This window comes from Odocoileus virginianus, chromosome 4, assembly GCF_023699985.2.
Source record: "Odocoileus virginianus isolate 20LAN1187 ecotype Illinois chromosome 4, Ovbor_1.2, whole genome shotgun sequence".
Classification (NCBI taxonomy): Eukaryota; Metazoa; Chordata; class Mammalia; order Artiodactyla; family Cervidae; genus Odocoileus; species Odocoileus virginianus.
The window spans coordinates 45993587-46021027 of NC_069677.1; the positions used below are offsets into that span (position 1 = coordinate 45993587).

The 27441-nt window shown below is 39.2% G+C and overlaps 1 protein-coding gene and 1 pseudogene across 3 annotated transcripts in view; both read left to right on the forward strand.

Annotated features, from left to right (window-relative positions):
- Nucleotides 1-4551, forward strand: part of SPTSSB (serine palmitoyltransferase small subunit B) — a 29702-nt gene extending 25151 nt beyond the window's left edge. For all 3 annotated transcript variants that reach the window (XM_070466478.1, XM_070466480.1, XM_070466479.1), the window contains exon 4: nt 2985-4551. In XM_070466478.1, coding sequence (XP_070322579.1) covers nt 3017-3247 — 231 coding nt within the window. In that variant the 5' untranslated portion in view covers nt 2985-3016 and the 3' untranslated portion in view covers nt 3248-4551. The remainder of the gene's footprint in view (nt 1-2984) is intronic.
- A 2953-nt stretch (nt 4552-7504) lies between these two features.
- On the forward strand, nt 7505-15090 carry LOC110144658 (MAD2L1-binding protein-like; annotated as a pseudogene).
- The last annotated feature ends 12351 nt before the right edge of the window (nt 15091-27441 follow it).

A 27441-nucleotide genomic window follows, 5' to 3' on the forward strand; every position in this document is an offset into this window, starting at 1 on the left:
ACTTCCATGGCTTAGAAATTTGGGCACAAGTTAGCTCAGTGCCTCTGGCTCAGGATCCCTCACAAGGGTACAATCAAGGTGTCCACTGGGGCTGCTCAAGCAAGAAGTTTAATTTTTTAAGAGAAACCAATGGCTAGGCAATTAATTAGTACATTTTTTAAAAGCTAAGATGTATAGGGGGAAAAGTCAATGATATTTCTAAAAGAGTGATTTATCTCATTTATAAAAGTAAAAAGAGTAATTGAAAATATTTTAAACAGATTTTCAGTACATGGTTGATTCTGAATGAGTAGTTCCCATGGGAGGGCAGAGGCATAGATTTACTGAAAATTCAAAAGCATTTCAACTTGGCTTTAGGATACAGGGAAGGCAACATGTCTGTATGAACTTTAAGCCTCATCCTCTCAAGCCCACTACAGCATTCCCGTATTAAAAACCTCTGGAGCCCCCTCACTCATAGGTTCAAGCTCAGGGTGTGTGGCCTCACTCTGGTCATCCCCTCCTCTTCAGTTTTCTCACACTCCCAGTCTCCCTCCCCAGATTCTGTGCTCCATTCACTGCCCCACCCAACCACTCATCAGACTCCTTCCAAACACAAGTCGATTCTTCTGTCTTGGCCATTCTCCCCACCTGACTTATCTGTTAGACTCACAATCATCTCTTGGATTTTACCTCAAATATCTCTTCCTCAGAGACATATACTCAGTCTGGATTAATTTTCCCACAGCCCCTTTATACATCGCTCCTGTCCTTTAGGGCATAATGTAGTTGATAATTATATATTGATGTACATTGTTTGATTGCTACTTGTCTTCCCAACTGGATCAAGCTTCGTAAGGGGAAGGTCTGGGCCTCCCTGAACCATCATTCTCCCACCTTCACCCAGCATAGTCTGGGACTTCATACCTGATGACTGGACTCGCACGTTCCTAGTCACTTACCTGGCACCACCCTAAACTGTCTAAGTAATGAAGAGGGAGCAAGTATGGGTATCCATGAATGAGATTCTTAAAAATCAAATTTAGTTTGAAACATACAGTTGTCTAACGAAACAGCCTAAAAGCTCAAATAGTCATTATCTCCAAATTTTCTCTATCAGTCTATCAGTGGAAAGTCTTGCTTGCTTGGATATTATTCACTAAAATTATCACTCCTCCTGTCACTCATTCTCTCTAAGACCTTTGACCTTTGCTCTTTCTCTACAACTAGAGTTAGGAATGAAGAACACTGGAGGTAACTTCTCACTGAAGTCCACCTGCCAAGACAATGCATTTGTATCCAATGACTTAGTCCCCACTCTGGCTTCTAGAAAAGATGAGAGGCTCACTTTTCTTTTCATAGGAAAGTGAAAACAACTTCAGTTTGTATTATCTACTTATTTGGATTATTATGACCATTATTACAAATAATCATGACCTGGTAACACAAAGGCTTTCCCATTTTAAGTTTTTGTGGAAATTATCCTTATCAGAAAGGGTTACTTATTATCAAAGCCAAGCTGTTGAAAATCAGCAATAGCCAACCATATCCCACTGAGGTCCAGACTATGAGTCATCTCTATTTTTTTTTTAAGTTAGTTACATGTTATTCATTCATTTGCTTATTTGTTCAGCAAGTATTTGCTGATGACTGTCTTTATGCTAGGTCTTAAGATCATGAGAATCTCCCCATAACCTGAGGAGTCCACAGTCTTTTGCAGCAAAAATATATTGCTTTTACTCAAATGAGAATCAAAGAAAAGAGAGATGCATTCATGTCAGAACATAGGAATGATCTTCATAAAATGTAACTGTGACTTGAATAGTAAGTCATCAAGATGGACTTGGATTATGTGGCACCATGACATCCTGAGGAGTAAGCAGAACAAGCACAGGTCAGCTCGTGTCTACAAGGACACACACCATGTCTGTGAGTGTCTGATGGCCTTCCTTCTAGGAATTTTTAACTGTGATCCTGTCTCAGGGCCAACAAAACATTTTTTTGGTTTTCATAAGTTCTCTACCCCCAAACCAAATGACCACCCAAAGGTACACTTTCGGCTTCCCCTTTGTTTCCAAGTTTCTAAGACCAACCACATGTCAAGTGCCTCACTAGAAAACTCATAGGACTCAGCATATATTCACACTCACAGCTAAGGCTTACTGTAGCCAAATAATAAACAACAGGATCAGCAAGGAAGAGAGACATGGGCAGAGTCTGAAGAAATTTCATTTATAGGCTTCAGATGTTCTCTCCCTCCCGTGAGTGGACACCCAGAATGTGCTTCTTTCTTTACCAATGAAAAGTACCATGATACATGTCAAGTTTCTGCCTAGGGCAGCCCATTAGAGACTCAGCACCAAGATTTTTATTGGGGCTGGCTACATGGACATTCTTTGTCTGGCAATTACAAAAATTCCAGGCTCCTAGAATAAAGCAGGTGTTCACCATAAATTACAGTGTTTGCACAGTCTAGGCATGGTGAATCATCCTTATCCATTAGGGAGTGAAGAGAACATTCCAAAAGCCAAGTTCCCAGATGCCAGCCAATGGCCCTTCTAAAGATAGCAGCCTCAGGCTTGCTATATTAACTCTTTCCCGCATACTATTTTTTAAACTTCTTCTTCCAAAATATATGTTGTAGGAAATAGAAAATTCATATTTATTTCTCTTAATGTACAGGGCTAAAGAAAATGTGGTTAGCCTCAATTGTAGATACTAGTATCACTAGAATTATTACTAACATTTATGATTTTTAGATAAATATTACTATTAATATTGCTATTAATTCTAGTAGTAATTATTAGCAATAATGACAATATTATTAATTCCTATGATTAACATGCTATTTATTATTTCCATGTAATATTCCTATTAGTAATTCACTCAATGATCATTAACCTTCTTTGAAAATTTTTTACATGCTGAGATCATGAAAATCTAAGGAGATTCTGTGTACAGTGCCTTATTTATGTTTGGTTCTAATCTGTTACCTTGTTTAACAGGACAGACTTGCTGCAGCTTGAAGGAACCAGCCATGGATTTCAAGCGTGTGAAGGACTATTTATCCTGGCTCTACTATCAATATCAAATCATTAGCTGCTGTGCTGTCTTGGAGCCTTGGGAGCAATCTATGTTCAATACCATCCTACTAACCATCTTTGCTATGGTGGTGTACACCGCCTATGTTTTTATCCCCATCCACATTCGCCTGGCTTGGGAATTTTTCTCCAAAATGTGTGGCTATCACAGTACAATTTCTAATTGATCTTTTCTGCATTCTGCGAACTGGCATTGCATATGTGTATGCTGCTTCCAACGCATTGATTTAGGTGAATACTGTGGCTTCTTTCACTGTCTGACCAGGAAAGCTCTCCCCTCTCTATGCAGTCTTAGATCCTGCCTGAAATTTGAGATAGATGTCTCTTTAGGTTCTTTTGTACACGCTATGTTGTGCATTAGACCATGGATAACACAATGACCTTACGTCACATACCATATTCTCTCAACTTAAATCTATAAGTTTAGATTTTGTTTTTAATTGGTAAATTGCCTATAAGCTTCTTCTGGAAGATAGGCTCATAAGAGACCTATCAGAGGCATATTTAAAATGCTCCCTTGAAACCTATTCTGTAGTGAAGGATATATTTTTTAAAAATTTGTTCATAAGCTACTGTCAAAGTATCCTATCTTTGTTTACAACATACAAAAAGACCTGAATAAATTATATAGACCCCTAAAGTCTTATTTTCTAGGAACCTGCTGATTCTAAAATTCTTTTCCTTCAAGTGCAAAAGAATTGAAGGCATTGGTTGAAGGCAATTAACTCCGATCAGACACGGTTCATGAATTGTTTCAAATGCCTCTAAAAGTCTGGCTTTATAACAGTTCAAAATCAACAGTGTTGATTTTAGATAACCCAGTAAGTACTATAATACAAAATAATTTTAAGCATAAGAAAAAATATATAATCAAAATAAATTCAGATATTGTGATTGTGATGCCGCCTTGCCTTGCATGATGCTGAGGGGAAAGAGACAAGAAATTGCCTCCTTTCTGAGCTTTCACTCAGTGGAGAGGGTGGTAGGGATCATATATTGGGCTACAGGAAGAAAAGCTAATAGATAGGCTGGAAGTAATATTCTACCAGCAGGAACTTGACAGCTTCAGTTAAATGCTTTGATATAGTGGCTCCTTTGTAGAGCAAAAACAAGATTTATTAAATTTACTTCAAAGTGTTTATCTTAGAAACCAATACAAGTTTTTAATTATACTGTTGAGTCAAATGTGAATGCCAAAGAACAAACCTTGCAGTTTTCCTTTCCTCTCAATAAATATTAATGTTAGTAATTCTGGAGGGTAAAAGATATAAATAGTTTTTGGATAATATTTGCACCCTTCTTTGTGTTATGAAAGAAAATTTCAAGGAGAGCTAGAGAGAAAGATGCTTGGCATGCCAAATTACCTTGCATGTTTGTTAAAAAACAAAACGTGTTTTGAAGATAAACCAGATCTGAACATGTATTTGCTGATTTTTGCAAAATAAAATTAGGTTTAATTTTATAAATAAAATATCCACCTCCAGATTTCCTTTTTCCTCCTATTGCACTCAACACATAGATGCTTACATCCATACTTCTCTGCAAACATCATTTCTTACTAATCCAAGGTGGCAACTGATCTTAAGATGGTAGGGTAAGACTACATTTATCAAGAGTCTTCTACATGGCGGACATGCTTTACATGTTCAAATAGGTATTAAGGTCTCCCAGTTACAGATAAGGAACCTAGAACTTAGAAAAAGTACATTTCATGTTCAAGGTCCTTTAACTACTAGTGGCAAAGCCAGGAAGCAAATCCAGGTCAGGACCATACTGGGCCCTGAAATATTTGCAACATAGAAGCCCAGGGGAGGACAATGTGAGTAAATGAAAGTTAATTGTCTGAGGGCCCCTCACATGCTAGGAAGCAGAATGTCATCAATAAAAGGGGTGAGGGCCTGGGGATATAGCCAAGATCAGAAGAACAACAAGCCCAGATCTCAGCTCTGCTTCTGCTGCTTCTGTAGTGCTGTGTTTCCCATTTCTATGTTGTCCAGGCCCATGGGCCCATTTTATAAGAACGCTTTCACTTTTAAATATTTCACAGAGGATTCTCAGTTAAGCATGAACTTGGACGCATTCCCAGTTCACAATGATTCAACACCCTTATATACATGGACCCCTGCTAAGTACTCTTGGAATTCAATCACTGACCTTCTTAAATGCATTGACCTTCTTAAAATCCTCCTTCTAAAAATAAGAATTAAAATAAATGTGAATAGACACAGTAAAGCTTAATAAAGGATATTGCAAAGCACTGCCCCAGGATGTCACTTCAAAGGTAAGCATTTCCTCTGAGCAATCAAAATAATAAATGCAGGGTCCAAAAAATATAACTGACTGTAGTTGGAAAAAAAAACTCTCTGCATGCAGAAGGAAGAAAGCTCTACATGCTCTTCTCTGTCAATTTTGCAGACTAGGCAGAGATGCACTTTACCTTGACCATAGTTAGCCTAGATAAGCAATACTTTTTATATGTTTTCCTTTGCTTCTATAATGTGTATATTTCAATGGTATGTACAGAACTTAAAAAAACAAAAAGCTAGGAGTTTCATGGTTTCAATGGGCTTGCATTTGTCACTCGCTAAACTAGGAATCATAAAATATTCCTTCATTGGTATTGTCTAAGTCAACAACTGTTTCTGCTTACTTGTGCAACAGCAAACACAAAAGGCCAAGAAATCACGCAGTTTTAACATTGCGATAGCACTGGTTGGTCTTTATTAACAAGTCATGACTGCAAAAAAAAAAAAAATCTCTAGTCGACATTCTCTACTTCTTTCTTCTTCTATCACTAACATATTTGGATCTTCTCACTATTCAAGCATGTAACCCTGGAAGGCAGGACATTTGTCCTTATTTCTCATTTCTCTGGCCTCCTCAGTTTTCTGGCCCAATGCCTGGTACAGAGCTAAACAGATACATGCAGTACGGAGCATGACAGAGTTCCCCATACCTTGTGTCCACACAGAAACAAGGAAGCGTAGTGTTTGTGTTGAGTCACCTTAGGACATCAACCTCTATTTACCGAAGAGTAAATTCTTCATTTACCCATTCATTCAACAAATGTATTAAAAGTCAACCATGTGTTGATGGGTAGATAGAGGAATGGAAAGATGGATAAATACGTGCTGAAGAAAGTACAGTAGAAACTAGGGGTGAGGTATTCAGGTGTTCATTATAAAGTTCTCTATAGTATATGCTTGAGATTTTTTATTTTAAAAATGCTGCGGGGAAAGGCCATCATGTCCATTATTGCACTTGCCACTAGGAACCAAAGATGAACAAGACAAAAATATCCCTGAATTTATGAGTCATACAATCTGGTAGGCAAAATGATACAATAAAAAAATAAGCAAATGAACTGTTTACAAATTATTGTAAAGTCTTATGAAAGAAACAGCAGAGTGTTGGAGAGAAAGCAAGAGGATGGGGGAGAGGGGACTGCATTAGAGTAATCCAAACTTCCCTCACTGCAGGTCTTTCAGCAGGTGCAGTGTGGGATGGGAGGTCATCTACACTCTAATTGAGGCCACTGGTTGTTGTATGTGAGAAGATGGAATGGGGGCATAAGTCTGAGCAGATGGAGCCAACACAGATGAGAGCCAGACTAAGGTGGTGGCATCAGAGACAGAGACACAGTGTAATGGGATGGAATTTTTGGAGCTATAAAGTCAACATATCTTGCTTATGGGTTGGAGCAAAGGAATAATTTCATTAAATACATAAAGTATTTTTTAAAAATCATCTAAAGGAAACTTCCTCATTTTGGGAAAGTTATTTGCAGAGTGATTAGCTGCCCTAAAGAAAGGATATAGTCTTTGAGAGGTCCAAGGAAACAAACTTCATATATTTTCACCTACTTTTTCTAGCTTTTGAAGCTTCACTGTATTTCAAGAGTCCTTACACTTCTTATTGAAAGGAAAGACTACAATTTTCCACCATGAAATAGAATGTTATTCTCTAGGTACATTGCATCATTGAAGTTGACTAACCAAAACACCAGTAGCATTGTTATTCCTGCAGATTAAATTAAACCAACACTAAATTCTAGAGCTTGAAAAGGCTTTGAGAGCAAACTTCATAGTTTGTGTTCTCTTTGATTCATTCTTGAATTATTATGTTGATAAAAATGAATGTGATAGTATTGAGGAGATTTAATGGTGGGGTTAGCAGGGAAGAGAGGACCAATTTTTTATTTCAATTATTTGCTTGGATATTATAAGGAAAGAGGAGGCAGAAGGAGTTCCAAAATAAAATTACAGTTGCTTTTACTGTAATACCAAAGTCTATTTTTGTAGCAGTGATGACGCATTCCATTGACAATATTCATACTCCTAATCATTTCCACATGAAATTTAAAATTCAAATTGCTCCTTTTTATTGTTGAATTTCTACTTCTAACAGAGATAACACTTAACCCAATGTCTGATTGTGGGGCAGAGAGAGACTGCAAAATGGAGGCAAGGGCCCCCTATGCCCCACCTTCCAGCCTCTGCTGGTACGGCCGTCCCCACACACAGCAGGTGAGTTCCCTGGGTGGCACCATCTCCATCACTCGGGAAGCACTATTGGAGAGAGCCTCATGTCACTCAGCCTGGATTCCCACTCAGTGATGACTCTTGACTGGAGAAAGGGAAGAGGAGAGAAAATGTGAGAGAGTAGTGGAGAAGGAAATGGCAACCCACTCCAGTGTTCTTGCCTGGAGAATCCCAGGGACAGAGGAGCCTGTTGGGCTGCTGTCTATGGGGTCGCAGAGTCGGACACGACTGATGCAACTTAGCAGCAGCAGCAGCAGTGAAGAGCAAAAAGGAAAAGGAAGAAGCATTATCCTTTTGTTTTCAGAGCTTACATGGGAAGGCCTCACTTCTTAAACAGCACATTAAAAAGCAGAGACATCCCTTTGCCAACAAAGGTCCATCTAGTCAAAGCTATGGTTTTTCCATTAGTCATGTATGGATGTGAGAGTTGGACTATAAAGAAAGCTGAGCACCGAAGAATTGATGCTTTCGAATTGACAGCAAGGAGATCAAACTAGGCAATCCTAAAGGAAACCAACCCTGAATAATTACTGGAAGGACTGATGCTGAACCTGAAGCTCCAATACTTTGGCCACCTGATGGGAAGAGCTGGCTCATTGGAAAACACCCTGGTGCTGGGAAAGATTGAGGGCAGGGGGAAAAGGGGGTGACAGAGAATGAGATGACTGGATGGTATCACGGATTCAACGGACATGAGTTTGAGCAAACTCCGAGAGATAGTGAAGGGCAGGGAAGCCTGGCGTGCTGCGGTGATGGGGTCGCAAAGAATCAGACATGACTTACTGACTGAACAACACCACCTCCAAGTAAATTACAATGCTGCTCCTCTGTCCTTATCTCTCCAAGAACTACCCTAATCTTTTATTTTTTTCTAACATGAGTCATAACTAAATGCTTCACATCTGGTTCATACTAATATTTCGGTTTCTTTAGTTAAAATAATTCACTTTTACCCAATGTTAAAACCTGAATAATCAGGCAGCTAATCTCTCCATTATCCAGTAGGTCTTTGGTCTTCCCTTCTCTTATAGCCTGGCTTATAAGGTTCCCTCTGCCTCACCTCATCTCCACTCCTCTCCATCACTATTTCTCAAGGTTAGGTCACTTCATTACAAAATCAGAGTGGAGTGAAATCTCTCCAGTGACTTTTCCAATTAAAAAGTCTACAGTCTATGAAAGTCTAGCTTCAGCTTCCTGAAGCTTTGGTTATTGACAATCGTCTGACCTCTCTCTGAAATCCTTCCTAATCCTAGCATTAACCATCATTGTTGTGGGGGAGAAAAAAAAAAACATAGTCTATAAATAAAACAAATGAACAAACAATTACACAATATCCCAAAGAGCAATCAATCAGTCTTTTACCTGTGGCTGAGGTGAGAAAATCTATCCACTCAATGAATAGTGGGTTTATGGGAGAGGCCTCTCTGGGGGCTTCAGCTTGCAATTCAGCAGCTACACCTAATCCATACCCCATCCTCCCAATGCCCCACAGCCCCTCAGTCCTTTTAACCTCCTCCTAGCCCTCACCCTGCCAAGTATTACATGTGGCCCCAGGAAGGTTTTACTGTCATTCACTGCGACCTCAATTGTCACCGCCGGATGGGAGAAAGATGAGGAATCAGAGGTGAAGACGTATAGCTCCAAGTAGAATTTAAAAATGAGGGAAGGCGGTTCATGCCCTGATCTAGCCAATAGACAAAAGATCCAAAAAAATCAGCTGTTGGATATGATCTTCTTTTAGTTTATCTCTTACACCTTATACAAAGGCAATAGCATCCTCCCTGCCCAAGTTCCATTTTCAAGAACCTTAGAAATGTTAGGTAGTTAGAATAGGGAAAAGGAGTCCAGAATGGCAGTGGCTAAAAGATAAGGAAGGGAGAAGCCTACAAAAATAGAACAAAGGAAGGTCCGAGGACCGGAGTGAAGACCTCAGGTAGAACTAACAACACTCCTGGCTAGCCCAATTTACACAGGGCAGGCCCAGGGGGAGAAAAAAACATATAAGAGGAGCCAAAGGGCCGGGGCTCTCTCTCGCTCTCTCTCCCGTGCGCGCTGGGGCACTCTTCTCTTTACGACTTTGGGTCAACGTGGCCTCACGCCTACAGGATGGATTGTCCTGCTATTTTCTAAATAAAATAGAGCTGTAACACTGATTTGTCTAAGAGCTATAACACGGTCTGTTGAGACCTGAGAGCTATAACACGGTCTGTCCAAGACCCGAGAGCTGTGACACGCAGAGGGCTTTAATGTCCGTCACTCCAAATCTTTGTTGTGATGAGACAGAACCGAGGAGCACACACTCGCCTGACAGAAAGTACCTGGCTGCAAAGAAGGGGAGGGAAGAAGAAAAGTCCATTGTCCAAATACGCATATTTTGTGCCTCTCCTATGTCATTTTCCACAAAATTATCCAGCTGTCATTTTCTGGAGAGCAGAGACTATGCTTTTTTGCCCCATGTATTCTTGTAAAAGTTCATTAAGTGAATTTAATTGATGATTTGAAAAGACCCTGCTGCTGGGAAAGATTGAGGGCAGGAGGAGAAGAGGACAACAGAGGATGAGATGGCTAGATGGCATCACCGACTTGATGGACATGAGTTTGAGTAAACTCCGGGAGTTGTTGGTGGACAGGGAGCCCTGGCATGTTGCGGTTCATGGGGTCACAAAGAGTCAGACACGACTGAGCAACTGAACTGATCTGAAGTCATTTTTACGATTCCAGGTTAGGAAGCATAGAATCATATTCCAGACATGATTTGTCATTATAAATTGTATTGAATGATTCTTCTATAAGGAGAGTTCCCAAACTCTGAACAAGTAGGTGATGATTTTGAGAAATTGTTCCCCATCCTTTGTATTTTCCTACCTGCCGCTCCTTCTCTCTGCTCCTACATTTATTCTCACAGCAATCCCTACACTAGAGTTGTTAAAAAGGAGGATCAAAAAAACCAGGCTAATTGATACATTTGCTCCCCAAGGACCACATCATTGATTCATATTTCAGGCTAAACATTAGAATCATCTGCGACCTTTGAAAACCACCACTGCCTGGCCCACCCAAAAAATTAATTCACAATCCCTAGAGCAGGCCCCCAGCATGGGAGAGCTAAAAGTCCCCAGGTGAGTCTAATATTCAGCCAAGATTGAGAACCACTTTACCAGGTTTTCAGCAATGCTAATTAAGTCACTCACATTCAGCGTATAACCAGACACTCCACTTACTTTCTCCCATTTGCCAGGTTCCCTGAACATGTCTATGATATAGCCAAGTCTCTACTGTTGGTCTAGATTCACTCTTAACTGTAACAAACACCACTTCCCTACAGTTTTTTAGTAAAAGTACTTAACACTCCCATAAGGGCTTAAAGTGCTAAATCATTAAGAATATCACACTCCCTGCTGGATATCGTTCCACGTAATGATGTCTTCAATCATTTCATCATGCATCATTTAAACGCTGTAAAATATCACAATTTATGCTTACAGGCACAAAGCTCTAAGTATCCTCAGTCTGCTGTTGATGAGCCTGGCGGAGCTTTTCAATTTGCAACCTTAGTACAAGATCATGTCACAATAATTTGGTTAAGCCAGATAGATAGTGCCATCAACACTGCTGCAGCGCAAGAAAGGCTTATGGATTTCACTACAATGGTGTAGGGCATCTCCTGGATGAATGAGTGTGTCATGTTTCCTATTGTTTCATTTGCATCTACATGTCTTTAATAAATATGTGATATTGTCAAAATCAGAAACAGAGACCAGCCTGGAAAATTCCATGAGCAGAAACAATCAGTTCAATCATACAAGCAAATCTTAATTTAGTTTTTTTACAAGACCGACTTGACCTGGGTCATTTCTTGCTTATGCCTCTGAAAATTAAGAGCAAAACTTACAACTGTTTCCCCAAACAGATTATGTGGCAACCACTAACCCAGTTCCCTATCATTTAACAAAATTCTAATATTATAACCAATCATGGTGAAGAAAAAAAAGGCACTGTCTTCCCAATGAATAATTTGTTTTTCAGCAATACACTTTGAGCCGCATTCCATGTTTTGGTTTGAGGGTTCCTGGTATGTGAAGCGTCTCTGTGATGTGTACACAATCAACTTTTACTGATTACCAGTTCAATGAATGATTCATTGGTTTTACTTCTGTTACTGATGAACTTTTGACAACACATCTACACACATGCATATACACATACATACACGTGTATTTTTATATATGTATATTTAACCATTTATTAATAAAATTACATTGATGTACTTGGTGTCAGAAGCCATTCTAATTAGGAACTAAAGCCAAGTGATATGTTAGGAAAATAAACACCATTATATATGATGGAATGACAAATATCAACCAAAGAATAGAAAAGTCCAAGTTCTAGTTCTCACTCTGGCTGGCTGTGTGGCACTTGGGCAAGTCACTTAACTTCTTTAGGCTCTAAGTCTCTCTGAGGTGAAACAGGGGACTCACCAAGGAATGCCGTATGTGGTTTTATTTTCTTGGTTCCTCCAATCATTGGCAGGGCCTCCCAGGAGGCCCATGGTGAGAAACATTCTAAGGTTGCATCTTCTCACTGGAAAGAATACCATTATCAATATATCAGAATCTGTCATGAGCTCAGGAGTAGGGAAGTGGAGTGTAAGTTCCACTGGGCCAAATACCGAAGGATTACTTTCCCAGACCACTGCAGTGAATAGAGACGAGTAGAAATAAAACGAAAACAACTACACCACCTTAACCAGTAGTTTTTATAGCCTTATAAAAGTGTGTTCCTGCATCCTGGTAAAAAGTTGTCTTTACCCAACTCACTTATCCTTGACGTACATCTCAAATTCTACCTCTTTTACTAGACCAACCACATGCCAGAACAATAATCGGTAACACATCAGTAGCGTTTACAATGTGTCAAGCAGTGTTGTAAGCATTTTGTACACATAATCCATTAAATTCTCACAGCAACCCTCTTGGGTAGATACTATTTATCCCTATTTTATAGGTGGAGAAAGCTGAGGCACAGGTTAAGTGACTTGCTCAAGATTACAGTCAGTGAGAGAGCTGAAGTGTGAACCAAGGCACTGTGCTAAAGAAATGTGCTTAACCATCGGATGAAATGGTACATTCTGAATATCCAGGTCAACCATCCCCATACCATACATTTTTTCTTTTTCTTTTTTCTTTTTTTTTTGCATTCTATCATTTTCTGATTGTGTGAGTACAGGAGATCTATTAGTATGGAAAGCACTCTGAGATTGAGACATAATTTTATAGAGGGTGACCATACATTCTCATTTTCTGACTCTGTGTCTTTGGAAGGAGGTGGGGAAATTCAGAGAAGCCTTCCTACATGAAGTGATGCCTGAGTCACCGAGTTATTTAAGGATAAATACCAATTAGTCATGTTAAAATTGGGAGTTAGGACCAGTTTGTTCTCTAATACAAAGATTCTCCCTTGCCAATGATCACATTGTTTGGACTCCAGATTACATCCTTTTGTAAATGAAGTTGACTATCCCTTCCCCAAATTCAAAGAAAACACTAAATTACCTGTAAGAATAAAGTTCAGTCCTAGGGTAGTAACAGGACCCCCAGAGCTGGAAGCACAGACCCGGGAGAGGACGTGGTGAAGAAGAAACCTCTGGCCACTGCTGAGGAGAGCGGCAGGAAATGCCAACATGTCCTGGCAGAACTGGAGGTTGCCCTTGGACACCTAGAGGGTCTTTTTGCCTGAACATCAGCACAAGTGCTGACGCTCCTTGGGGGCAATGCCCGAAGTTCCAAGGAGTTCTATTTTAATCAATAGAAATTGATAAAAGGCCAGAGGAGGAACTCAGGCAGTGCTTTATTGGGACTCACGCTGCTGCAAAGGGAGAGAAAATGAATAACAGGTGCCCTTGCTCACATTCTCCAAGGAAGGCACGCTGGTTCCTTAAATGGGGGGAGGGGAGGGGCGGATAGGCGGACAGGCCAGAAGGATGTCTTAAGTGGTCTGCTCACCTTCTTGGTAGTGCTGTCTGCAGGTATCATGGTAGGACCCTGCTTTTGCTCTCAGCACATCAGAAAGCTTAGTTGGTTTGTGGCATTTTGTATTTGATTGTTCATGATTTGCCCCACCTGCACTTGAGCATAGTTATCTTCAGTCCCTAATTGTTTCTTTATGTTCTGCTGCTTCAGGAGATATTTGTCGAAGTACAACTGCAAGCCTGCCAGCACAGAGTCCCAGGTCCCAGCCGGTCTCAGTCCTACCAGCTGGACTTGCACTGACTGACCATCAATCGCAAGGACCCGAGCCTGAGCTCAGCAGGTTGCTTGCGCCGTCTCTTGCAAGCCATTTTCCGAGCGGACGCCTTCAGTAAGCTGCAGCAACTCTGTTCATGGGCTCCATGGTCAGAGCACAAGGCAGCTGTGACTGTGGAGATTGGTCTGGACCCAAGCTCAGCTGTAGAGTGCCCAGCCAGGGTCACAAACTGACCTTGTTCTGTAGATGACTCTCCACGCCCAACACAGCTTGGGAAGATTACATTTGGCTCCAGGCACTGGCCTCACTGAAAGTCGTCCATGGGTGAATCGGCACGGTTCTTAATCATGAACACAACGGCTAAGTTATCTTTCCTCTGGTGGCAGCTAGTGACTCATCTTTTGTTTGGAGCTGGACACGCCCTGCCGAGAGGAAGTTTCTGTCCTGGTTGCCTGCCTGTCTCTCTTCCTCAGACGTCCTGGCGGGCTCATGGTATGGTTAGGGCTGTAATGCTGTGACAGAACATCTTTTTGAATCAAAGACTAATTTTCCCAGAGAGTGCGGAGTTGAGTATTTCTATTTGAGGTAGGAAAGCAAACATGGACCCATAAATAGACCCTCATATGGTCCTTTTCTCCTATTTTCTGTGGCTTTCATAACTTTTACCAGGGACATAATGTGGGTATGACTCATGAACCTAAATATAATACGAATTGATTCATAGTAACTTTTGCTGAAACTCAAAAAAAAAAAATTCAGTCCCATCATAATCATGGTAGCTTACTTTAAATGTGGAAAGCTTTAGAAAGGGGAGGAAAGATTTAATGAAACTCTTGATACCAAAAAATTAGGAACTTTATGGCTCCAAAAAATATTTGGAGCCAAATATTTCAGGACACAAGAGAATGAGGGAAACAGTTTCTTCTTACAGTCAAGAACTTCAGACTCTCCAATAAATCAAAGGTAATGAGCTGGTAACTCCATGAGGATGTGAGAGAAAAGATGCTACATTTTAGTGAGTTTCAGACAAATAAAAATTGATTCTACTTATACTCTGAGACCTCGTTTAGGGAGGATTAGGCTAATAGGAAAGCAGGCTAACCAGAGAAAGAATAAGAGGGAACCACGTTGGAACTTCATCTTTATTTGTTTCTGGTTTGGTGATCATGATTTTAACAGTCATATGTTTTCAAATTTATTTTAATAATGAATAATGTTCAACCTGACCACAACGGCGACTTCTTCCATAGCCAAGCAGAGATACTAGCCTTGTAAGACACATTTACCTGTAATAGCTGAATGCACTGAGACACTCAGAGAAGAAAGGCAGGAAGGACAATTTTCACTTCTCCAAAGCCACACCAGAATGGCTCTGAGTTAATTACCATAATTAACCCAGCTTAAAATTCAATCTGCTCTAAAGATGATCATATATCCGGAAACTCGAAGGTGCCTGCCTGCCAGGTGATGGGCAAGGGGAAAAGTTGATAAAACTTATCAGAAGGGTGGGAGCCCAAATCTTCCACAGACAGAAATCGACTTATAAACAATAAGAAACCAGTCAGAGATGATTTCAGTTTACCATCAAAATCTGGGCAAAAGGGAAAATAATCAGGAGCTAGGAGAACAGAAAGAGGGAGCCCAGACCGAAGTGAGAAAACTCAGCACCTGCAGTGGGAATACTGCCCGAACCTCCCCAGCTCCCAACCCTGGTAAAGGGTGTCTGAAGGTTCTAAATTCCAGAGAGGTTGCGGAGAGTTTGGTCAACCTGATCCAGTGCCCAGTGCCAAACACCAGCTCCACCCAGTCCAAGGGACTCTCAAGAGTCTCCTCAGGATCTCCTTCAGGGCTTCATTTAAGGTTCTGCCTTGATTTCTCAGTGTTGACCTTATTTCTTCAAAGACATTGTGAGCTAGTAAGTTCAATAGAGGACAGCAGCTATGTTCTGAGTTCTCAGCAAGTGGTAAGTAGACACTTGATGATTGATTAATTTTATTAGATTTAGATACAATTGTGATACAACTCATTTTAAAGATGAGATACAGTCCCAAAAAGCAGATTACCACAGCTAACTGGGAGAATCAAAACTCACTTTGTCTTCCTGTAAAGTTGCAAATGAGTTCTCAACAGAAAAAAACTGCATGCTCAGAATTTTAAAAGAAATAACATTTAAAAAATAGCACAATTTTTAAATCACACTTGCCGAGGAATAGCAAGGTATTTTGATGCAGAATGAGAAATGGAATACAAAATAAATCAGTAAAATTCCTCATGCAAACTACAATATACTGATGTTCTCAAAGAACTTTATCCTGTCAACTTGCCTGGTCCTCTAAAGTTAGGCCTAAAGATTTCAACTGTTTCTTCCCTTTTCAAGAAGAGAGAATCTCTATCCTGTCTTTTTTTTTTCTTAATTTTTTAAAAAGTTTCTATTTTGAAATAATTCAAAAATTTTAAAAATAGTACAGCTTCCATATAACCTTTACTTACTGTCTTCTGATGTTAACATGTTGTATAACCTTAGCACAAGTATCAAAACCAGGAAATTAATATACCAACATTCAGTCAATACAATTGACTGAACTATAGATCTTATTTTAATTTCTTTAGTTTTTCTCTTAATGTCTTTTTGCTGTTCCAGGATCAATTCAGGATCCCACATTGCATTTGACTGTCTCCCTAATTGCCTCCAACCTGTGACAATTTCTCAGTCTTTCCTTGTCTTTTATGACCTTTAAACTGTAGTAGACGGGTATTTTGTAAAATATCACTCAATTTGGGTTTAAGTGATAGTATCTCATGATTAAAGAGAAGTTTATACCTTTTTTGACAAGATATCTGCAAAAGTGATCTTGTGTAATTCTCAGTGCATTATATAAAGAGGTAGGAAATACTGTTATATCTCAGTACCAGTAACATTGAACTTGACCATTTGGTTGCTATAGCATCTGTTCGATTTCTTCATTGCAAATTACTGTTACAAGTTATCATTTTTCCCTAGGGAGAGACAGTTTTGAGATTTTGCTAATATCCTGTTTATAAATAGCTTTCAACCACTGATTTTATCCATCAGTGGATCTTGCCTGCAATAATTATTACTGTGGTATTTGCCTAATGGTGGCTTGTATTTCCCTCATTCCTTCTGTATTATTGGAATTCAGTAAACAGGAATGTTTCCTAATATAATATTGATTTATGCTCCTCAGCAGATGTCTAGTATGGATAATACAGCCCTGGAAGCCTTGGAGGTCCTAGTCTAGTAATAGCTCTGCTCTAATAAGCTTTATTAATTTGGGAATGTGTCTGTTTTATACTTTGAAGCCAAAGAAAGTAGCCTAAAGGATGTTTTTTAGAAAAAAGAAGCAAGAGGAGGAGGAGAGGAGAAAGGGGAAGAGGAAAAGGAGAGAGGGAGGGGAAAAAAGGTAAATTAACTTTTGGGGTCTTTTTCTTAACTACCAGGAACTTCGAAAACAAGGAGTATTTTAAAGGGACATTTTCAATGAGATATTCTCATATTGAATTACAAAGAAAGATCTAGAAACAAAAACACATTTCTGGCACTCGTGCCCCCTGGATGAGTTACACAGCAGGATAATACATTTCTGAGGTTAGTACATACCAATACAATCACCATTATGACTTTCCCTCTCGTCTTTTAGAATAAGTATATCTTGAAACAGGAAAAAGGGGGCTCAAGCCACAGTACAAACTAGCAGAGTAGTAACTGCCTCCAATCTTGATGACCTTTGTACCCCATGCAGGAAAGTATTAATGGAACATAGTGCACAGTGATTCTCAAACTGGGAAATAGGTATATTCTGGGTCAATCAGGATTGACCCAATCTGGGTCACTCAGTACTGACAGCAGATACTAATTCCAGTGCTCATAATTTTTCACTGTGGTTTATAATCAGATTATTATTAATTGATCACTTGAAAGGATAGCATTTAACTTCTATGTGCTAATAGGCATAACTGAATGCATTTGAGCTGGCATGTCCTAACATCCAAATGACAACATTCTATGTCTGATATTGTACTTAGGTGGTTTATGTTAACCAATTACAAAGATAAATTTTGAGTTTGAAGTGATGCTCAAAATTGAAAGACATTGTCATGGACTAAAACCCTATTTCTTAAGTAACTTAATAAACTGAGATTTTGCTATATATCATGAAAATTACAGTATGCAAAACATACTCTACTGAAGCAGTCTAATGATGAAAGAACTGAGGCAGGCCTAGAATGGAAATGAGGCACCAAGGTCAACTGGAGGCCAAATTACCTCATTTTGTGCAACCTAAAAGCTTAACAATAGTTTGAGGAGGGAAATATTCGTTGGAGAGTTGTATCACTGTATACACATTAATCCAGATTAGTAACATAATCATTAGTACTATCTAGGAGGAAAGTATATGTAGCCCTCTGATCTAATTAGCTTAAAAAAGTTCACTATCAGAACATGTAATTGTAGAAATACATGGAAAATGTTTTTGTTAATATTCCTTCCTACTATTGAACTGAACCATTGACAATTTATGGGCTTCACAGGTGGCGCTAGTGGTAAAGAACCCATCTAACAATGCAGGAGACATAAGAGACACAGGTTCTATCTCTGGCGGAAAGATCCCTGGAGGAGGGCATGTCAACTCACTCCAGTGTTTTTGCCTTGCATGGACAGAGGAGCCTGGCATCCAAAGGGTCACAAAGAGTCAGCAACAACTGAAGCAACTTAGCACACACGCATTGGCAATTTAATTCAAGTATGTTAAACTGAATTACATTAACATTGACAGTTTAATATTTATTTTGAAATTTTGTTAGTTCTTCACTTATTCTGGTTTTATAGTTGTGTGCCACCTAGAAGCACAAGGAATTTTATACCTATATGTATTTAAGCCACAGAATAATAACATAATTCAAGTCACTATGGTAGGCAGGGGTCCAAAGAGGGAAAAAAAGACCAGAGTAATAAGTTGAACAAATTATAAACAAAATGACCTTATTTTTGTAAAAATAAAACAGCTATGTAGGTGCTTATAAATATGCAAATTTGTAAATATATAGGAAGGAGACATACTCTACCATTAACAGTGAAAACTTCTGAGGAGGGACATGTTTTGAGGGACAGAGATAAAGCTGAACTTTTGAATCTATCATTTCTGTACTGTTCCCATTTAAAACAAATAAATTCATCTAACTGAGTAGAAAATACTTTAAGTGAATGCACAAATATCAATAAAAGGGATCAGCAGATTAAGGAAATGGTAAAAAAAATAAATAAATAAAAGCATGGACCTTCGCTTTAAAAAACACGGGACTAAACTTTAATTCTCATGTTTCTTATGAGCTATGGGATTTGGGGCAAGTCATCTAGTTTCTATAAATCTCAATTTTCCTACTCTGCAAGATAGTACTGATACTAGGCGTGGGATGATTGTGATGATAAAATAAAGTAAGCAATGTGCTGAGTATACTGCTTGGCCCATAGGAGATGACCAATAGAGAAAAGCCACATTTTTTGCTGGATCAGTTATTACTACTAATATTAATTACAGCTGTTTTATGAGATTAGATTGACTCTGAAGTAGCCAGATGGGCTACCTGGCCCATGTCACAATTCTCTGTTTCTGCTGGACATTAGTTACTTGCCTCTTCAGGTCCACTCCTCTGCCTTTTCTACCTGCTCAGCACCTTAAAAAGGCTGACCCTTATGAAGGCATCTATGGACTCCCAGGCCTTCCAGCTTCCAGACCAGTACATCCAGTGGGTGCATTGGCAGGAGACTAGGAGGTGGGGTAAGAGGAAAGTCTGGTATTTATCCTGTATTCATTCTCACAGCTCCCTCCTTACCAGGGAGCTAGCAGTTGAATTTCTCCTCTACCAGTTCCCACATCTTCTGTCCCTAGCCCTCTCCTGGTTCTGATAAGCCCTCCCTCCCACTGCCTTTTCAGCCTAGGGTGGCCAGGTCTTCCCAAGTTATCTAGTCCAGGCTTTTGCACTATCCTTGGTGTTTTTCCTAACTCCATAAATGTTCCTTTTCTTATATTATTTTCAAATTATGCTGTTGGAGTATAGCATCTCTTTCTTCCCAGATACCTTTATATTCAGTGTTTCATAGTTTGATCCATGAGATAACCTAGCACAACACAAACAACTTCACTGCAGGAAACTCGCAGTGGAAATTTCTGCAAATCTCACCAGACCAGCCATGTACATAGGCAAGAGGGCAGTTCTTACTTTGTGCAATTTCAGTGGAATGGAAAAACATCCCTCTCCTGCTGGTTTGAAATTCCACTGCTACAACTATAGTTTGCTAACTGATAATTACAAAAGATGAAAGTTTTCTAATTACAGGTTATAATTCCAAACCACCCATTCACAATTTGTCCGTAGAGGCAGAGGATGGAATCTTGGAAATGTACATTTCTTGTTCTAATTTTCAAGTTTCTTCTCTACATGTGAGTTGCTCTTTAGTATTTCCTGTGCAGTCAGTTCACCTTGGGTCAGTGAGAATCAGCCTCTTAACAAAAACACTAGCTAAATAGTAACTGGACCACTGGCCCTCCCTTTACTACCCTTTCATCCTGAACCAAAAATGTCACTTCCTTGTTCAAAAACCAACAGTGGATTCTCATTTTATTAAACAATTACTGCTATAGAACTAAGTATTGGGTACTGGTCTAGTCAATTTATAATTTACTAGATTTACTCATTTAATCTTTATAATCCTCCTGTGATACCCATTTGTTTTAGATAAGGAAACTGAGCCACAGAGATATTGGGTAAGTTGCCCCAAGTTCCATAGCCAGTAAATGCTAGTAAGTAGAACTCACCTTCAAATCCAAATAGACTGCCTCCATACTCTGTAGCTTTAACCTCACCTCCCTAAAGCTTGTTTGTCCAATAAACTAATGCACACTTCTTACTAGATTTTTAGGTTTCTCTACAATATGGCCCCAACTAGCTCTCCCTTATTATCTCACATCATCTACTTAGTATCCATTTATCCAACAAAAAAATCAGTTGGACCCTATGTGGAGATGCAACCTAGAGTGCACAAGCGCTAAATTGCTTCAGTCATGCCTGACTCTTTGCGATCCTATAGGCCGTAACCTGCCAGGCTCTTCTGTCCATGGCATTCTCCAGGCAAGAACACTGGGGTGGGTTGCTGTGCCCTCTTTCCAACCCAGGCAGCGAACCTGCATCTCCTATGGCTCCTGCATTGCAGGCAGAGCAGCCTAGAGGAATGAGAGATGTTTAAAAAGAATTCATCAAATTAAATAAGTTATGGCAGCCTCCAACAATGGAATGCTATATAGCAGAGAAAATAAACAAGCTACAGCCAGAGGCAACAGGAGGGCCCAGCTAAGATTGAGGCAGCCAATGCTGGTGCAGGACCAGCAGTTTCAGCTAAAGGTAAAGGTACTCCAGGAAAGTGCTAGAGAACATGGCCTGTATGGGACAGGCACTGCTTCCAGTGTATCTTGAGCCATCCCAGCCCCTCAGAGCCAGGATCCCCCAGGACGAGATGGCTTTCTCTACTTTCTTGCTTTGCCTATTGCCTGTTCTAGCAGTTAAGTGCATTACTTGTCAATCTTGCAGCTCATTCATTCCTCCTGAAGAAAAAAACACCAAAAGGGTAGCATGATCTATCTCAAAAGAAAAGGTTACGACTAGTAAATGAAATCAACAGTGAAGTCCTGTATCTTTTTAAAGTAGTCTGTGACAAATGTTGGCATTCAAATCCTATCCTGCACATATGCCTGTATTATGACTCATGTAATAAACCTAATGAGGGAATTTCTTGGCAGTCTAGTGGTAGGACACCATGCTCCCACTCCTGAGGGCCTGGGTTCAATACCTGGTCTGGGAATTAAAATTAGGCAAACTGTGGCAGCACAGCCAGAAAAAATTAAAAAATAAAATAAACCTAGTGAATTGCCAGAAGATAAATTAGTTCCATCACTATCAAAGAAGACAGGAGTATTAATGATGATGAATTAGGATCAAACATTTTTGTATGCTGTAAAATCTTATGACAATATTTTCTATTCTTTGTGCATCCAAAATTTGTGATAAGGTAGTCTAGATTATTACTGCTGGTTAAATAATAATTTTTCCCAGTTTTATTGAGATATAATTGATATACAACAGTGTAAATGTTTAAGGTGTACAGTATAATGGTTTGACTTACATATACTGTGAAATGAACATAATAAATTTATGTGGGACCCATAATCTTATATAGATACAGTTTTTTAAAAAGCAAAAACATTATTTTCTGTGGATGAGAATTCTTAGGATTTACTCTGTTAATAATTTTCATATATATATATATATATATCAGACAGTAGTGTTAGCTATAGTCATCACGTCATACATTACACCCCTTGTACTTACTTATATATATACCAAAAGTTGGTACCTCTTGACCTCCTTCTTTCAGTTCTACCTACTCCCCAACCCCTACCTCTGGTAACCATAAATATAATCTTTTTTTCTATAGTTTGTTTTGTTTTAAGATTTCACATATGACTAAGATCATATTAGTATTTGTCAGTCTCCATCTGACTTGTTTCACTTGGGATAATGCCTAAGGTCCATCCTTGTTGCTTCAAATAGCAGGATTTTCTGTGTGTGTGTGTGTTTTAATGGTTGAGTAATATTCTATTACATGTATACCATAACTACTTTATCTACTCATTCATAGATGAGCACTTAGACTGTTTCCATGTCTTAGATATTATAATGCTGCTAAGAAAATAAGAGTGAAGTTATCATTTCTAGTTAGTGCTTTTCTTTCCTTTTGATATATTCCTAGAAGTGCAATTATTGGATCATGTGGTAGTTATATTTTTAATTTTTTGAAGAACCTCCATATGGTTTTTCCATAATGGCTGTACCAGTTCACAATCCCACCAACAATAGCGCACAAGGGTTCCCTTTTCTCCAGATCCTCACAAGCATCTGGTATCTCTTCTCTTTTTGATGATGGCCATCCTAATAGGCATGAGGTCATATTTCACTGTGATTTTGATTTACATTCCCCTTATAGCTAATGGGTTTCCCAAGTGGCGCTAGTGGTCAAGAACCTGCCTGACAACTCAGGAGACATAAGAGACATGGGTTCAACCCCTGGGTTGGGAAGGTCCCCTGGAGAAGGGAATGGCAACTTACTCCAGTATTTTTGCCTGGAGAATTCTGTGAACAAAAAATTCCATGGCAGGTTACAATCCATGGGGTCTCAGAGTCGGACATGACTAAAGCAATCTAACAACGCATGCAACAGCTGATAACACTGAGCATCTTTTCATGCACTTGTTGGCCATTCCTATATTTTCTTTGAAAAGAAATGTCTATTCATATCGTTTTCCCATTTTTTGAGTTGGACTGTTTGTTTTGCTATTGAGTTATATGAGTTTTTTATATATATTTTTTATGTTAACCAGCCTCTTGAATATATGGTTTACAAGTATTCTTTCCCACTCTGTAAGTTGTCTCTTCACTTTGTTGATTGTTTCTTTTGCTGTATAAATAATTATTTGTGCTCATTTATTTTCTTGCAACACTGCTATTTATGTTTGATACTTTGGCAAGCAATCATTTATGTATAAACTAAGTCTCAGTTAAGTCTTAAATGAATGAATATTTCTTTTAAAAACAAAGCCAATATTTCTGATTTTAATGAATTGATGAAGTCTAAATTTTTAGATTTTAGAATATATCCAATCTTTTTTGAATACCAATATTCCCAACATAATATACACATTAAAAAAATCCCTCACAAAACTGTATATAAGATGGTAGAATAGGAAGATCCTGACTTATCTCCTCCCACAAACACAACATACCTATGACTACATAGAGAATAACTGGATGAACAGAGTTTCCACAACAAAAGGTAAAAGAACCACACTGAGCCTGAGAGAAGAGGCAGAGATATGGGGCCTCACCAAGAAAAAAATGCACATCCCAGTCACAGTGATCCACAATTAAGAGAGATCACAAAGGTACAGATCTTTTCCCTGAGGAATGAGAGATTTGAGCTCCACATCAGCCCCTCAATCCTACACAGGAGAAATGAACCCCTAGAATACCTGACTTTGAAAATCAATGGAAAATATACCAAAGAAAACTATAGAACTGCAGGTAACAGAAATCCACTCTCAAAGAGCTCATGTGCAGGCTAACTCAACCCAAAATCCAGCAGAAAAACATCAGACTGAAAAGCACATGAACCATAGGTGAAGAGGACTCACTAATCTTAACACATCTACTTGAGAGGCAAGAACCAGTTGGGACACTCCCCAGGGACTGAGACCCTGATGGGAGCCATTTTTGTGATCTCAGGCTACCTTACTAATGCCAGCACTGGAGGGTGCCATTTTGGAATTCTTAATCTGTTAGCATCATTGGGCATGCCCACTGAGAGTCCACCCATCCCTACAGCTCAGCGGGGCCTCACAGTTGGGGAAAGGTAGGCAGTAGCCCAGCCCACCAGCACACCACAGCAGCTGTGGCCCCACCACATCAGGAAGGGGGACATAGACCTCATAAGGAGCATCTCTTGAGCTCCTGGCTCTTGTGGACCAGTGGCATTGCACTGCTGAACCCCACAGGACAACTCCTAAATAAGGCCACTCCTTCAAGACAAATCACATAGCTGATTTACCTAATACACCAAAACAAGCACAGAGCTGCAGGCAAAATGAGGAGGAAGAGGAATATGTTTCAATCCAAGAACAAAATAAAACCCCAGAAAAAGAACTAAACAAAATGAAGATAAACAATCTCCTTGATAAAGAGTTCAAAGTAATGGTTATAAAGATGCTAACTGAACTCAGAAGAAGAATGGATGAACACAGTGAGAACTTCAACAAAGAGATAGAAAATTCAAGAAAAGATCAAATATAAGTTATAGCAGAACTGAAAAATACCCTAAAGGAGTTCAACAGCAGATTGGATGAGGCAGAAAAATAAATCAGCAAGCTGGAAGACAAAACAATTGAACTCGCCCAGACAAGAAGGGAAATGAAAAAAAATTTTTTAAGTGAAGATACCTCAAGGTACCTTTGGGAAAAAATCAATAGAATAAAATTCACATTAAAGAAATCCCAGAAGAAGAGAGCAAGAAAGGACTAGAAAACTTACTTGAAGAAATGATGGCCGAAATCTTCTCTAGTCTGGAGAAGGAAACAGACATTCAGGTCCAGGAATCAGAGAGAGTTCTGAATAAGATAAGCCCAGAAACACACACATGACACATTATAATTAATATGGTAAAAGTTAAGGATAAAGAGAGAATTCTAAAATCAGTTAGAGAAAATAACTTGTTATGTACTAGGGAAACCCCATAAGGCTATCAGTGGTTTTCTCGGCATAAACCTTAAAGTCCAGGAGATGGTGAGATGATATATTCAAAATACTGAAAGAAAGTGTTCTAGTTTCATTCTTTTACAGGTGGTTGACCAGTTTTCCCAGCACCACTTGTTAAAGAGGTTGTCTTGTTTCCATCGTATATCCTTGCCTCCTTTGTCAAAGATAAGGTGACCATAGGTTCGTGGATTTATCTCTGGGCTTTCTATTCTGTTCCATTGATCTATATTTCTGTCTTTGTGCCAGTACCATACTATCTTGATGACTGTGGCTTTGTAGTATAGTCTGAAGTCAGGCAGGTTGATTTCTCCAGTTCCATTCTTCTTTCTCAAGGTTACTTTGGCTATTCGAGGTTTTTTGTATTTCCATACAAATTGTGAAATTATTTGTTCTAGTTCTGTGAAAAATACCGTTGGTAGTTTGATAGGGATTGCACTGAATCTATAGATTGCTTTGGGTAGTATAGCCATTTTGACAATATTGATTCTTCCAATCCATGAACACAGTATATTTCTCCATCTGTTTGTGTCCTCTTTGATATCTTTCATCAGTGTTTTATAGTTTTCTATGTATAGGTCTTTTGTTTCTTTAGGTAGATATACGCCTAAGTATTTTATTCTTTTTGTTGCAATGGTGAATGGTATATTTACACAAAAATAAACTCAAAATGGATTAAAGATCTAAATGTAAGACCAGAAACTATAAAACTCCTAGAGGAGAACATAGGCAAAACACTCTCTGACATAAATCACAGCAGGATCCTCTATGACCCACATCCCAGAATTTTAGAAACAAAAGCAAAAATAAACAAATGGGACCTAATGAAACTTAAAAGCTTTTGCACAACAAAGGAAACTATAAGCAAGGTGAAAAGACAGCCCTCAGATTGGGAGAAAATAATAGCAAACGAAGCAACAGACAAAGGATTAATCTCAAAAATATACAAGCAACTCCTCCAGCTCAACTCCAGAAAAATAAATGACCCAATCAAAAAATGGGCCAAAGAACTAAACAGACATTTCTCCAAGGAAGACATACAGATGGCTAAAAAACACATAAAAAGATGCTCAACATCACTCATTATCAGAGAAATGCAAATCAAAACCACAATGAGGTACCATTATACGCCAGTCAGGATGGCTGCTATCCAAAAGTCTACAAGCAATAAATGCTGGAGAAGGTGTGGAGAAAAGGGAACCCTCTTACACTGTTGGTAGGAATGCAAATTAGTACAGCCGCTATGTAAAACAGTGTGGAGATTTCTTAAAAAGCTGGAAATAGAACTGCCATATGACCCAGCAATCCCACTTCTGGGCATACACACCAAGGAAACCAGATCTGAAAGAGACACGTGCACCCCAATGTTCATCGCAGCACTGTTTATAATAGCCAGGACATGGAAGCAACCTAGATGCCCATCAGCAGACGAATGGATGAGGAAGCTGTGGTACATATACACCATGGAATATTACTCAGCCATTAAAAAGAATTCATTTGAATCAGTTCTAATGAGATGGATGAAACTGGAGCCCATTATACAGAGCGAAGTAAGCCAGAAAGATAAAGACCATTACAGTATACTAACACATATATATGGAATTTAGAAAGATGGTAACGATAACCCTATATGCAAAACAGAAAAGGAGACTCAGATGTATAGAACAGACTTGTGGACTCTGTGGGAGAAGGCGAGGGTGGGATGTTTCAAGAGAACAGCATTGAAACATGTATATTATCTAGGGTGAAACAGATCACCAGCCCAGGTTGGGTGCATGAGACAAGTGCTCGGGCCTGGTGCACTGGGAAGACTCAGAGGGATCGGGTGGAGAGAGAGGTGGGAGGGGGGACCAGGATGGGGAATACATGTAAATCCATGGTAATTCATTTCAATGTATGACAAAAACCACTGCAATGTTGTAAAGTAATTAGCCTCCAACTAATAAAAATAAGTGAAAAAAAAAAAAAAAACCCAAAATACTGAAAGAAAAAGCTGCCAGCCAGAGGTACTATATTGTTAAAACTTTCCTGGACAAACAAAAGCTGAGGTTACCACCAATAGGAGTTCATCACCTTATTGAAATTGCAGTAAGAAATACTGAAAGGCGTTCTTCCAGCTGAAATAAGACGATGCTAATTAGTAACATGAAAATATACAACACACTCTTCAACTATGAACAAAAATAAACTCAAAAAGAATT